Consider the following 15,726-nt stretch of genomic DNA (forward strand, 5'->3'; position numbering starts at 1 on the left):
CTGGGATTGATTTGCACTTTTCGCACCAAAGTACATTCATCTCTAGGAGACAGAACGTGTCTCCTTCCTGAGTGGTGTGACAGCTGAGTGGTCCCATAGTGTTTATACTTGTGTACTACTGTTTGTACAGATGAACGTGGTACCTTCAGGCATTTGGAAATTGCTCCCAAGGATGAACCAGACTTGTTGAGGTCCACAATTCTTTTCTGAGGTCTTGGCTGATTTCTTTTGATTTTTCCATGATGTCAAGCAAAGAGTTTGAAGGTAGGCCTTGAAATACATCCACAGGTACACCTCCAATTGACTCAAATAATGTCAATTAGCTTATCAGAAGTTTCTAAAGCCACGACATAATTGATGGAAAAATGACTTGTCATGCACAAAGTAGATGTCCTAACCGACTTTCCAAAACTATAGTTTGTTAACAAGAAATTTGTGGAGTGGTTGAAAAACGAGTTTTAATAATCTTAGGGATAAGATTTCCATTGAAATTGGAGGGAGCGCAATTCAAAATAAATTATCGTAACATTAAACATTCATGAACATACAAGTATCGTATATCATTTAAAATCTTAAATTCATGTTAATCTAACTGCGTTGTCCGATTTACAATAGGCTTTACGGCGAAAGCATACCATGCGATTGTTTGAGGACGGCGCCCCAAATCAACATATTTTTCAACCAGCACAGGCTTCATAACATCACAAATAGCGATTAAATAAATCACTTTCTTTTGAAGATCTTCCTCTGTTTGCAATCCCATGGGTCCCAGCTACAACACTTTTCAAAAAACAAGCCTGAAAACTTGAATAAATACTGTTGACATCTAGTGGAAGCCATCGGAATGACTCCAACCTAAGTGTATGTTAACTTCCACTAACTAGTGGAAGCCATCGGAATGACTCCAACCTAAGTGTATGTTAACTTCCACTAACTAGTGGAAGCCATCGGAATGACTCCAACCTAAGTGTATGTTAACTTCCACTAACTAGTGGAAGCCATCGGAATGACTCCAACCTAAGTGTATGTTAACTTCCACTAACTAGTGGAAGCCATCGGAATGACTCCAACCTAAGTGTATGTTAACTTCCACTAACTAGTGGAAGCCATCGGAATGACTCCAACCTAAGTGTATGTTAACTTCCGACTTCAACTGTATATATATTTCAACTGTATATATTTTTATATCACCCCCCCCCACCCCCCCACTCTCTTCTCTAGTCTCTCCCCCCTCAATTCTGTCTGTGTGTGACAAACAGTGGTGTTGACACAGAGGCCGTGTTCAGTCCTCTCAGGGCTGAGGCACAAAGTGGATCTGGCACCTGAAGTGCTCTAACATCAGGATTAGCCACGTAGGAGAGGTGTCTCCACAGCCAGTGGGTGGTACAGTACAGTAGATTACAATGTAGGGAGAGAGGAAGGGATGGGGAGAATGTGTTACACAATCAGATTAGGAATGCACCCCCCATACACACCGCTCTGTGCCGGCACCTTAACATCTACACATACACTCCGGCGCACACACGCTTACGCACTCACATTGGCAGTCTATTGTTTATTGAGTCCCTCCATATGTGCAGACAATTTGATGATAGGGAGCCTGCTGAGGCTTTACCCTCCCCACAAATCCTCCATCCACCCTGGGTCTAGAGCTGGCATCCACCCTTACGGCACTCTCTGTCTCTTTGTCTCTCTCTCTCTCTCTCTCTCTCTCTCTCTCTCTCTCTCTCTCTCTCTCTCTCTCTCTCTCTCTCTCGCTGTATCTCTGTTCAGGACTTAAGCCTGTTACATAATTGTATTAAAGCAGGAATCACTTCACACCTCCACTCTGTGAGATTTGGCATTATCCTCCCCAGATCTGGCAGAGGGAAGACCGCCTCTCAACTCCTTTGTGACAAATGGCACCCCATTCCCAATGTAGTGCACTAATTTTGACCAGGGCCATAGAGGCATTTGGGATGCACATATTGAGCAGAGTTGATCATCAACATGAGGTTGACTACACTATCATATGCTGATTAATCTCCTGGATCATTGGAGATCTCAAGGCGTCACTGTTAATGGTGTTGGCCTCACTAAATAGAGGGTGGCAACGTGCAGCTGTGTATTCTGCCTTCTAGATCAGTGGTTCTCAATCCTGGTCCCGGTGACACATTTTAGTTTTTGCCCTAGCTCTACACACCTGATTCAAACCATCAAAGTCTGCTTTCTTGTCAGCGGTGTAGTGCTAGGACCAAAACAATAATGTGCACCCCCTTGGGTCTCCAGGACCAGGATTGAGAACCACAGTTGTAGATAACGGAGGGGTTTTGTGTGCTGGTGAACCACTTCAGCCCACACAAGGTACGACAACCTGCGATGAATGTCTCTCTGTTGTTTAACTACACATTTGCAGGTGGAGTTACTGTACAACGTGCATTGTAGCTCATTGCAGCCTATTGCTGTCCTGTACACACTATTATAATGCACCGATATCACCATTCAATGTACTGTCACATTGAGACTAATTATCTATTCCCCCCCTCTTTCTGTCCATCTATCTGTCTCTTGCTCTCTCTCTCTCTCTCTCTGTCTTTCTCCTGCATCTATTCTGCCCCCTTCCTCTCTTTCCCTCCACAGAAGACTCAGCCTTTGGATGTGTTGCAGGAGAAAAATCGCCTGATCCTTGAGTTGTCCAGCAACAGCCTGAAGGCATCCAAATATGACCAGGTAGGTAAAAGACTCAGGCTGAATCCCAAATTGCACCCTATTCCCTACACAGTGTACTACTGTATAGAGAATAGGGTACCATTTGGGACCTAGCCTCAACCTCATCATATAGCTCAGCCCAGTACTGTGCTTATATCACTTGATCAATGGGCAGATATCATATTGGCCTAGCAGAGCCCCAGGGGTGTCTCTCACAGAGGAGGCTCTACATCACACTAACTAATGGAATCTGTGATCCATCTCTGATAGATCGATATCCACTGAAAGCCCCTTGCACAATTTCACTCTGTCTCCATAAGGAGATGATGCTTGTTGTGGTTAAGTGGAATTGTATACATTAGATGTGGAGTGTATTATGTATCATGGATGCTGGGACATTTGTTAGCTGTAACAGAATGTGCTAGACAGTGATAACAGACAGGCTACCATATGGACGTTGTAGAGTTTTGGAGTTGAAGTGCGTTCCCAATGGAGGTGGAGAGGCCATGCTCATAGCACATAGGCCAGTCATAATGTCAATGCCCACACTAAAGGCTTTACTACTCTCTAAACACTGTTATCTGGGAAACAAAACCAAGACACCAAAATGACACAAACATCACAGCATCACTTCCCAGCCTCTGTGTGTGTGAATCTATCTCAACCCTATCCAGCAGGCCCCACAGACGCAGACGGACGCACGCACGCACACTCAAACACACACACAGACTGGGAGTGTGAGTGAGTGACTGTCTGTGGCGGGGGGGTCGGCTAGCGCTAATGGTGTCACTTTCACGGGGCCAGCTTTGACACGTGTCCAGAGAACAAAACAGCTTGGCACTTTGCTCCATCCTAATCCCCTTTCCGGCTCCTCACGTATTCCGCCCGCATGCCACGGCCAACAGAAAGGAGCCATCTGTCAGACGTTGAAATGAAAGAGAGGGGGGGCAGAGTAGTGCGGTGCCCAGGTACCTGAGCCTGGGTTTGACGCTACTACCTGAGAGGACATGGTTAGCATTAGCATCAGAGTCAGTGATGAAAGGAAGAGTTAGCGTAGCACCGGGCGCTAGCCGAGGTGCTCGCCTCTCACCTTCTGGGTGTGAATGAGATTGTGGAGAATCAGTAAATAACATGGGAGAGAGAAAGGCGCCTCTGTCTACCCCTCGCATCAGAGGGGCGATTTCTCAAAGCAGATGACGTAAGATCGATGGGAGATGCCAGCAGAGCGGCCTTCCAATATCAGAGAGGGCGGGGGGCATATGAGTGAATAAGTGCTGAGAGGAATGTGCCAGGGCTGTCTGGTTGATGGGAGGGAAGGCGAGGGACTCGTTGCCGTGGGTGATTTAAGCCAATCAGTCGGGTGTTTGTCGTTATCATTTTCTCTTCATGGTCGATCCCCTCATGATCCCCAGATGAACATTAACTGACCCCTGTGTAGAGAAAGGATTGTATCACATCTAGGTGCAGTTGTCAGAATACTGGAATTATGGGGAGATATATAATAGATTCAATTTCATATCAGAACAGAGGATCTTGTTGCAATCTTTACCCACAACCCAAAATTATCATGGATTATTTCATTTGAGGGTTCGGCTGAAATAATTTGTTTCAAAAAACAAGTACAACATTGTGAATAACTGGTGCGGTACGATTTCATTGGGTCCACAAGTTACCTTGAACGAGCTGATCCAATTATATTAATTAATTAGAGACTTAAGCAGTTGGTGGGTGGCTAAGAAATGGTTCTGTTCAGATGCAGCCGAACTCGAGAGAACCCAACTTAAGTCACCTTCCTTCAAGGCTTTCTGATTGATGATGAAATGGGGCCATGAGCTTGAGTCAGCAACTTCCTTGTATCATCGCTATGCTGACTAATTTCACAGCAGTTTAGACTCTACACCCCCCCCCTGGGAAATATAACATTTACATAAGTATTCAGACCCTTTACTCAGTACTTTGTTGAAGCACTTTTGGCAACGATTACAGCCTCGAGGCTTCTTGGGTATGACGCTACAAGCTTGGTCTATATGGATTTTTCCATTCTTCTCTACAGATCCTCTCAAGCTCTGTCAGGTTGGATGGGGAGTGTTGCTGCACAGGTATTATCAGGTCTATCCAGAGATGTTCGATTGGGTTCAAGTTCAGGCTCAGACTGGGCCACTCAAGGGCATTCAGACACTTGTCCCGAAGCCACTCCAGCGTTGTCTTGGCTGTGTGCTTAGGGTCATTGTTCTGTTGGAAGGCGAACCTTCGCCCCAGTCTGAGTTCCTGAGCACTCTGGAGCAAGTTTTCATCAAGGATCTCTCTGTACTTTGCACCGTTCATCTTTGCCTCTCCCAGTCCCTGCCGCTTAAAAACATCCCCACAGCATGATTCCCCGTAGGGATGGTGCCATGTTTCCTCCAGATGTGACTCTTGGCATTCAGGCCAAAGAGTTCAATCTTGCTTCTCATGGTCTGTGAGTCTTTAGGAAAACTACAAGCGGAAGGTCATTTGCCATACTAAGGATTGGCTTCCGTCTGGCCACTCTACCATAAAGGTCAGATTGGTGGAGTGCTGCAGAGATGGTTGTCCTTCTGGAAGGTTCTCCCATCTACACAGAGGAACTCTGGAGCTCTATCAGAGTGACTATCAGGTTCTTGGTCACCTCCCTGACCAAGGCCCTTGTCCCTCAATTGCTGAGTTTGGCTTGGTGGCCAGCTCTAGGAAGAGTCTTGGTGGTTCCCATCTTCTTCCATTTCTTTTAACCTTTATTTAACTAGGCAAGTCAGTTAAGAACAAATTCCTATTTTCAATGACAGCCTAGGAACAGTGGGTTAACTGCCTTGTTCAGGGGCAGAACGACAGATGTTTATCTTGTCAGCTCGGGGATTTGATCTTGCAACCTTTCAGTTACTAGTCCAAAGCTCTAACCACTAGGCTACCTGCCGCCCCAAATGTTAAGAAATTAAGATTGATGGAGGCCACTGTGCTCTTGGGGACCTTCAATTCTGCAGAAATGTTTTGGTACCCTTCCCCAGATCTGTGCCTCGACCTTATACAGACAGGTGTGTGCCTTTCCAAATAATGTCCAATCAATTGAATTTACCACAGGTGGACAAAAATGTAGTTGTAGAAACATCTCAAGGATGAACAATGGAAACATAATGCATCTGAGCTCAATTTCAAGTCTCATAGCAAAGGGTCTGAATACCTACTACGTAAGTAAGATATTTCTGTTTTTATTTTAAATACATTTGCAAACATTTCTAAAAACATTTTTATCTTTGTCATTATGGGGTATTGTGTGTAGAGTTTTTTTTATTCAATCAATTTCAGAATAAAACTGTAATTTAACAAGATGTGGAAAAGTCAAGGTGTCTGAATACTCTCTGAAGGCACTGTAAATGAAAAAGGACAGGTAAATTGATGGAAGAACAAAATTATTTTTTTCTCCTCCCACTTACTCCATATACACTACATGGCCAAAAGTATGTGGACACCTGCTTGTCGAACGTCTCATTCCAACATCTTGTTCATTAATATGGAGTTGGTCACACCTTTGCTGCTATAACAGTCTCTACTCTTCTGGGAAGGCGTTCCGCTAGATGTTGGAACATTGCTGCGGGGCTTAATTCCATTCAGCCGGAAGAGCATTAGTGAGGTCGGGCACTGATGTTGGGCGATTAGGCCCGGTTCGCAGTCGGTGTTAAAATTCATCCCAAAGGTGTTCAATGGGGTTGAGGTCAGGGCTCTGTGCAGGCCGGTCAATTTATTCCACAGCAATCTTGACAAACCCTTTCTGTATGGACCTCGTGTTGTGCACAGGGGCATTGTCGTGCTGAAACAAGAAAGGAACTTGACTGGCCTGCAATGAGCCCTGCAAGAGCCACAAAGTCGGAAGCACAGAATCATCTAAATCAAATCAAATTTTATTTGTCAGAAACACATGCTTAGCAGATGTTAATGCGAGTGTAGCAAAATGTTTGTTCTTCTAGTTCCGACAGTGCAGTAATATCTAACATGTTAATTACATTTAGAATGTCATTGTATGCTGTAGTGTTGATATTTCCCTTCACTGGATCCAAGAAGCCTGAACCATGAAAAACAGCTCCAGACCATTATTCCTATTCCACCAAACTTTACAGTTGCCACTAAGCATTAGGGCTGGTAGTGTTCTCCTGGCATCCACCAAACCCAGATATGTCCATCGGACTGCCAGCTGGTGAAGTGTGATTCATCACTCCAAAGAACGCGTTTCCACTGCTCCAGAGTCCTACGGCAGCGAGATTTACACCCCTCCAGCCGACACTTGGCATTGCACATGGTGATCTTAGGCTTGTGTGCACGGCTGCACGGCCATGCAAACCCATTTCATGAAGCTCTTGACGAACAGTTCCTGTGCTGAAGTTGCTTCCAGAGGCAGTTTGCAACTCGGTAGTGAGTGTTGCAACCAAGGTCATACGATGTTGTTGCTCCTAGACATTTCAGCATCACAATAACAGCACTTATAGTTGAGGGGCAGAAATCTTATGAACCGACTTGTTAGAAAGGTGGCATTCTATGACGGTGCCAAGATGATCGTCACTGAGCGCTTCAGTACGGGCCATTCTACTGCCAATGTTTTCCTATGGAGATTTCATGGCTGTGTGCTCAATCTTAAATAGCTGAATCCACTCATTTGAAGGGGTGTCCACATACTTTTGGCCCTGTAGTGTATATTCCTTCACCCTGACTCACTCTTGCCCTTACTTGATTTCTGTCTTTATTTAATTTTTCTCTAGGTAAGGTCAGACTATGAGCAGCTCGGACACACCTACAGTGCTGTGAGTTAGGAGAGAGACTTAGCCCAACAGGAGAGGAAACGGCTCCAAGGCAAACTGGAGAACCTCGAGCAGGTCCTCAAGGTGAGAATCCATCCGTCCGTCCATCCATCCATCCATCAGTCCTAGCTCTCCTACATTCACTGCTACTGTTTTTTTCAACTCAACAGTAAGCTCTGTCAGCCAATCATGAGATATGAATTAAACGTCAGAGATAGGCTACTATAAGACCTTTGCAATCTGATTGGGTTAGGTTAAGGTGAAGCTAGATCACTAGATCAATATTTTCTGAAAACCCGATTGGACAATTGCATATATCTACAAAGTCTATCCTATGAGTTATAGAATACATCTTCCTTCCCAATAAAAGTGTGTGAGTTTTGTCATTTGTGTTGCAGGAAACTCTTTTTCATTAGACTCTTGTATGCCAATAGCAATCAGCAGCAGTCTCATAGCAGTGTGAAATATACTCTCATTGCAAATCACTGCTTCCCTCCATGCAATATTGATTGTCTGTTTGTAAGGCTATATTTGAGAGAAAAATGTACCCATCTGAGGAAATTGACTCCTGCTCCTAAAAAATAAAAGAAGTGTGTGTTACTTTCTCATTGCCTATTGATTTGGACGGATGTGGAGATTGCATGTTGGAGAATATTATGGAGAGAGATGAGGATGGAGAAAGCAGAGAAAGACTGAAAAGGGAGAAGGAAAAAAATATGAGTGAGAGATTTCCTGAAGTGGAGCACTCTCCTTCGTTTCCAGTGTGCTCAATGTTTCAGGGATAATAGTTTGCACTTTTTCACCATTGCATAACCATGTTACCAAGATTGTGCTATACCTCGGAATTTCAGAGAGAGATATTCACTGACATAATATCGCCATAAAGTTGGCTAATCTGAATAAGTGGAGTCTTAAACTGAGAAGTTGCATCTTTGTTGCTGTGGATGAGGATGATGACGATGACGATGACGATAACGGTAACGATAACGATACCGATGACGACGATTATAAGAATCAGTTAGCTGTGGGCTAGCGTCTGGTCCCTGTGTATGAGAGCCAGAGCTCTAACGGGCCAGTCTGTTTTGGAGCTCTTGAATGACCACAACCACATCTGACAGAGTGAGCCTAGTGACAGTCCCTCGGTCACTGGAGTCTCCTGGGTCTCCAGCAGAGCTTAAGACTCCTCTGTGATTATGCAAAGCAGTGCCTGCTCAGGACACCTCTGAGCATCTCTGGGGAGAAAGAAGCTTTCCTTCTCCCGGAGAGAAAAAGATGAATGTCAGAGTTTATAAGCTGCTTTATGTTTTTAAGCTCCAAGAAACATCTTATGTCCTTAACTCCAAGTCCTACCGGTGGCAGCTGCTCTTAACTCTGGAGATACAGTCATAATTACTCATTTGGGAGTGGGTGACTATACACTGAGTGTACAAAATGTTAGGAACAGTTTCCTAATATTGAGTTGCACCCCCTTTAGCCCTCAGAACATGCTCAATTCATTGGGGCATGGACTCTACAAATTGTTGAAAGCATTCCACAGGGATGCTGGCCCATGTGGACTCCAATGCTTCCCACAGTTGTTTCAAGTTGGCTGGATGTCCTTTGGGTGGTGGTGGAGCATTCTTGATACATACAGGAATCTGTTGAGCGTGAAAAACCCAGCAGCATTGCAGTTCTTGACAGATTCAAACTGGTGCGCCTGGCGCAGGTGTTCCTACTATTGTGTACACTCAGTGTATGCGATTGATCACAAGAATCAGTGAGTCGGACTTGATATGGCGTCAATAGAGGTAAACAAACTTCATACCCTTTGAATGGAAAACGACAGCATTCTTGTTGCTTTGACATTTTATGTATTCATCTGGTATTATGGGTGCTGTAAATGTGTTTGGATTGTGTTGTAACCATTCAAGACATAGTTACCGCACTATGACCATGTATGACCATGTTGTGCCCTGGTCTCCCCAGCATATAAACATGTTTTCACTGCGTTGTTTGTGACCTGGTCTCCCCAGCATATCAACATGTATTGACTGTGTTGTTTGTGACCTGGTCTCCCCAGCATATCAACATGTATTGACTGTGTTGTTTGTGACCTGGTCTCCCCAGCATATCAACATGTATTGACTGCATTGTTTGTGACCTGGTTTCCCCAGCATATCAACATGTATTGACTGTGTTGTTTGTGACCTGGTCTCCCCAGCATATCAACATGTATTGACTGTGTTGTTTGTGACCTGGTCTCCCCAGCATATCTACATGTATTGACTGTGTTGTTTGTGACCTGGTCTCCCCAGCATATAAACATGTATTGACTGTGTTGTTTGTGACCTGGTCTCCCCAGCATATCAACATGTATTGACTGTGTTGTTTGTGACCCGGTCTCCCCAGCATATTAACATGTATTGACTGCATTGTCTGGGACCTGGTCTCCCAAGCATATAAACATGTATTGACTGCATTGTCTGGGACCTGGTCTCCCCAGCATATAAACATGTATTGACTGTGTTGTTTGTGACCTGGTCTCCCCAGCATATCAACATGTATTGACTGTGTTGTTTGTGACCTGGGCTCCCCAGCATATAAACATGTATTGACTGTGTTGTTTGTGACCTGGGCTCCCCAGCATATAAACATGTATTGACTGCATTGTTTGTGACCTGGTCTCCCCAGCATATCAACATGTTTTCACTGCGTTGTTTGTGACCTGGTCTCCCCAGCATATAAACATGTATTGACTGTGTTGTTTGTGACCTGGGCTCCCCAGCATATAAACATGTATTGACTGTGTTGTTTGTGACCTGGTCTCCCCAGCATATCAACATGTATTGACTGTGTTGTTTGTGACCTGGTCTCCCCAGCATATAAACATGTATTGACTGTGTTGTTTGTGACCTGGTCTCCCCAGCATATCAACATGTATTGACTGCATTGTCTGGGACCTGGTCTCCCAAGCATATAAACATGTTTTGACTGTGTTGTTTGTGACCTGGTCTCCCCAGCATATTAACATGTATTGACTGCATTGTCTGGGACCTGGTCTCCCAAGCATATAAACATGTTTTGACTGTGTTGTTTGTGACCTGGTCTCCCCAGCATATTAACATGTATTGAATGCATTGTCTGGGACCTGGTCTCCCAAGCATATAAACATGTATTGACTGCATTGTCTGGGACCTGGTCTCCCCAGCATATAAACATGTATTGACTGTGTTGTTTGTGACCTGGTCTCCCCAGCATATCAACATGTATTGACTGTGTTGTTTGTGACCTGGTCTCCCCAGCATATCAACATGTATTGACTGCATTGTCTGGGACCTGGTCTCCCCAGCATATCAACATGTATTGACTGTGTTGTTTGTGACCTGGTCTCCCCAGCATATCAACATGTATTGACTGCATTGTCTGGGACCTGGTCTCCCAAGCATATCAACATGTATTGACTGTGTTGTTTGTGACCTGGGCTCCCCAGCATATCTACATGTATTGACTGCATTGTCTGGGACCTGGTCTCCCCAGCATATCAACATGTATTGACTGTGTTGTTTGTGACCTGGTCTCCCCAGCATATCTACATGTATTGACTGTGTTGTTTGTGACCTGGTCTCCCCAGCATATCAACATGTATTGACTATGTTGTTTGTGACCTGGTCTCCCCAGCATATCTACATGTATTGACTGTGTTGTTTGTGACCTGGTCTCCCCAGCATATTAACATGTATCGACTGTGTTGTTTGTGACCTGGTCTCCCCAGCATATTAACATGTATTGACTGTGTTGTTTGTGACCTGGTCTCCCAAGCATATGAACATGTATTGACTGTGTTGTTTGTGACCTGGGCTCCCCAGCATATGAACATGTATTGACTGTGTTGTTTGTGACCTGGGCTCCCCAGCATATGAACATGTATTGACTGCTTTGTTTGTGACCTGGTCTCCCCAGCATATGAACATGTATTGACTGTGTTGTTTGTGACCTGGTCTCCCCAGCATATCAACATGTATTGACTGTGTTGTTTGTGACCTGGTCTCCCCAGCATATAAACATGTATTGACTGTGTTGTTTGTGACCTGGGCTCCCCAGCATATCTACATGTATTGACTGTGTTGTTTGGGACCTGGTCTCCCCAGCATATGAACATGTATTGACTGTGTTGTCTGGGACCTGGTCTCCCCAGCATACCTACATGTATTGACTGCGTTGTTTGTGACCTGGTCTCCCCAGCATATCTACATGTATTGACTGTGTTGTTTGTGACCTGGTCTCCCCAGCATATAAACATGTATTGACTGTGTTGTTTGTGACCTGGGCTCCCCAGCATATGAACATGTATTGACTGTGTTGTCTGGGACCTGGTCTCCCCAGCATACCTACATGTATTGACTGTGTTGTTTGTGACCTGGTCTCCCCAGCATATCTACATGTATTGACTGTGTTGTTTTTGTGACCTGGTCTCCCCAGCATATCAACATGTATTGACTGTGTTGTTTGTGACCTGGTCTCCCCAGCATATCAACATGTATTGACTGTGTTGTTTGTGACCTGGTCTCCCCAGCATATCAACATGTATTGACTGTGTTGTTTTTGTGACCTGGTCTCCCCAGCATATCTACATGTATTGACTGTGTTGTCTGGGACCTGGTCTCCCCAGCATACCTACATGTATTGACTGTGTTGTTTGTGACCTGGTCTCCCCAGCATATCTACATGTATTGACTGCATTGTCTGGGACCTGGTCTCCCCAGCATATCAACATGTATTGACTGTGTTGTTTTTGTGACCTGGTCTCCCCAGCATATCAACATGTATTGACTGTGTTGTTTTTGTGACCTGGTCTCCCCAGCATATCAACATGTATTGACTGTGTTGTTTGTGACCTGGTCTCCCCAGCATATCAACATGTATTGACTGTGTTGTTTGTGACCAGGTCTCCCCAGCATATCAACATGTATTGACTGCATTGTCTGGGACCTGGTCTCCCCAGAATATGAACATGTATTGACTGTGTTGTCTGGGACCAGGTCTCCCCAGCATATAAACATGTATTGACTGTGTTGTTTGTGACCTGGTCTCCCCAGCATATCTACATGTATTGACTGTGTTGTCTGGGACCTGGTCTCCCCAGCATATCTACATGTATTGACTGTGTTGTTTGTGACCTGGTCTCCCCAGCATATCTACATGTATTGACTGTGTTGTTTGTGACCTGGGCTCCCCAGCATATCAACATGTATTGACTGTGTTGTTTTTGTGACCTGGTCTCCCCAGAATATGAACATGTATTGACTGTGTTGTTTGTGACCTGGTCTCCCCAGCATATCTACATGTATTGACTGTTTTGTTTGTGACCTGGTCTCCCCAGCATATCAACATGTATTGACTGTGTTGTTTTTGTGACCTGGTCTCCCCAGAATATGAACATGTATTGACTGTGTTGTTTGTGACCTGGTCTCCCCAGCATATCTACATGTATTGACTGTGTTGTCTGGGACCTGGTCTCCCCAGAATATGAACATGTATTGACTGTGTTGTCTGGGACCTGGTCTCCCCAGCATATCTACATGTATTGACTGTGTTGTCTGGGACCTGGTCTCCCCAGCATATCAACATGTATTGACTGTGTTGTTTGTGACCTGGTCTCCCCAGCATATCTACATGTATTGACTGTGTTGTTTGTGACCTGGTCTCCCCAGCATATCAACATGTATTGACTGTGTTGTTTGTGACCTGGTCTCCCCAGCATATCTACATGTATTGACGGTGTTGTCTGGGACCTGGTCTCCCCAGCATATCAACATGTATTGACTGTGTTGTTTTTGTGACCTGGTCTCCCCAGAATATGAACATGTATTGACTGTGTTGTTTGTGACCTGGTCTCCCCAGCATATAAACATGTATTGACTGTGTTGTTTGTGACCTGGTCTCCCCAGCATATAAACATGTATTGACTGTGTTGTTTGTGACCTGGTCTCCCCAGCATATAAACATGTATTGACTGTGTTGTTTGTGACCTGGGCTCCCCAGCATATAAACATGTATTGACTGTGTTGTTTGTGACCTGGTCTCCCCAGCATATAAACATGTATTGACTGTGTTGTTTGTGACCTGGTCTCCCCAGCATATAAACATGTATTGACTGCGTTGTTTGTGACCTGGTCTCCCAAGCATATGAACATGTATTGACTGTGTTGTTTGTGACCTGGGCTCCCCAGCATATTAACATGTTTTGACTGTGTTGTTTTTGTGACCTGGTCTCCCCAGCATATGAACATGTATTGACTGTGTTGTTTGTGACCTGGTTTCCCCAGCATATAAACATGTATTGACTGCGTTGTTTGTGACCTGGTCTCCCCAGCATATAAACATGTATTGACTGTGTTGTTTGTGACCTGGTCTCCCCAGCATATTAACATGTTTTGACTGTGTTGTTTTTGTGTCCTGGTCTCCCCAGCATATGCGAGAGGCTGCTGAGAGGAGGCAGCAGTTGGATGAAGAGCATGAGCAGGCCCTGGCTGCCCTCACCTCCAAGCAGCAGAAGATCCACCTTCTGCATAAGGTAAGCCCATAACACCCCACCTCGCCTCCGCCCTAGACTCCAACCATCACCACAGTGGTCACTAAAGACAATGCATCATGATAACAGTGGTCAAGTATGTGTGCATTTATTAGAGAGACTAGTATTGTGCAACTAATATGCAATGTTCCCCCAAACACTGTAACTCATGACTCATGAAAAACAACAACATTCTACCATAGTGAGCGTTCTGCATGTGTCTGCTCTAGCACTGACAGTTCCTCCTGAGTTGTTTTTCAACTCAGCCTGTGGATTTGAAATATGATGGGAATGTAAAAGGGGCCATATAATCAGTAGTCTCCTGTGATTGTGTGTCTGTCTGCATTGGCAGCAGTAATCTGAGCTCCTAGCGAGCTGTGTGAATCCCTGTGTGTTCTGTTTAGAGAGGAGCCATGACAGACATAACAATTAGTGCAGACCGCAAGCACCGCACAGATCAGACTCCCCAGAGACACTGCCTAAAGTTAACCAAGCACTTCACTTTAGGGAGACGGAGAGGGAATGCATGTGTGATTGTGTTTGCTTGTGTGTGTGTTATTGGGAGTTGAATGAGGATGTTTGCTTTTGAGTATTGGTGTGTGTTTTGTCGGTGTGCACGTCTATCTGCGTTTCAATCGGCGAGTTTGTATGCATCTGCCACAGCGTGCTCATTTGAGGCCTCGTCCTTTGTCTCTTTTGTCCTTTACCTAATCTATTGCGCTGTGATTCCATTTAATTACCAATCGCACAGATGATATATCACTTGAGTAGAACAGCATTTCGTCCTTCTAGATATCAAAGCCAATCTGGATGAAACAGCTTGATATTATGAGGCTTTTCCGGTGCACCTTAGTTGCAGGTTTTTAAATTGGAAGTCATAGCACCCTTTCCATTTTGCCTAGTCTCCCCTGTCCTCAGAAACCCCACAGCTGTGAGGCATTCATTGCCTTTGTACTGTGAACTTGTCTCTCTAAGACTATTTCTCCTGCTCATGCTGTGCAGAGCTGACACCACTGAGGGTTCTGCATGTGTCTGCTCTTGCGCTGACAGTTCCTCTTGAGTTGTTGTTCAACTCAGACTGTCTCTTCTATGTCTGCAGTGTACCAAGAGCTGTGCCAAGTGTATGCTTGATGTATTACTGACAGAGAAAGAATGTGCAGTGCTCACCGTGTCACCTGCAGGGCCTATATACCTGTGTTTGTGTTCTCCAGGCTCAGGTTGAAGCTGAGAGAGAGCATGAGGGAGCGGTCCACCTGTTAGAGGTAAGTGGACATGGAGGTCCAGTGGGTGAGGAGAGGATGGCTTCTGTGGCTGTTTTCAAAATGGTTGTCAATTGACTGATACATGTGGTTTTGTTTGTGTATTCAAGACACATTGATGCATAAGAAAAATACCTTGTTTTAAATCCACCAAATCCGTATTGCCTTTCATGAAAAGCTAGAGTTTTGAGATAAACCTGGTTAATCCCAGGTGATACTCTATACTGTATTTGCATTGCTTTTGGAGGCTTTTGTTGAGTGGGGAGCTAAGCACTGATGAGCGTGGAATACCCAGAGAGTTGGGTCCGCAAAACCTCAACCTGCCCATAACTCTTTCTTTTACGACTCAGTTAGACCGGTGAACTCTGCCATTGCTCAGGCTAAGATCAGAAGCTCTTATCCCAGCCACGCACTAATGGCTCTGGAG

General features: G+C 44.8%; 1 protein-coding gene across 1 annotated transcript in view; it reads left to right on the plus strand.

Moving 5' to 3' along the window:
- The window catches only part of LOC115122022 (RIMS-binding protein 2-like), a 78,578-nt gene that overhangs the window by 42,819 nt on the left and 20,033 nt on the right, over nt 1-15,726 (plus strand). Inside the window, 4 exon segments of the mRNA XM_065017456.1 lie at nt 2,620-2,709; nt 7,452-7,574; nt 13,939-14,043; nt 15,252-15,302. Of these exon segments, the coding sequence (XP_064873528.1) occupies nt 13,942-14,043; nt 15,252-15,302 (153 nt within the window). The 5' untranslated portion in view covers nt 2,620-2,709; nt 7,452-7,574; nt 13,939-13,941.

The sequence above is a fragment of the Oncorhynchus nerka genome, linkage group LG4 (genome assembly GCF_034236695.1).
Source record: "Oncorhynchus nerka isolate Pitt River linkage group LG4, Oner_Uvic_2.0, whole genome shotgun sequence".
In the NCBI taxonomy this organism is placed as follows: Eukaryota; Metazoa; Chordata; class Actinopteri; order Salmoniformes; family Salmonidae; genus Oncorhynchus; species Oncorhynchus nerka.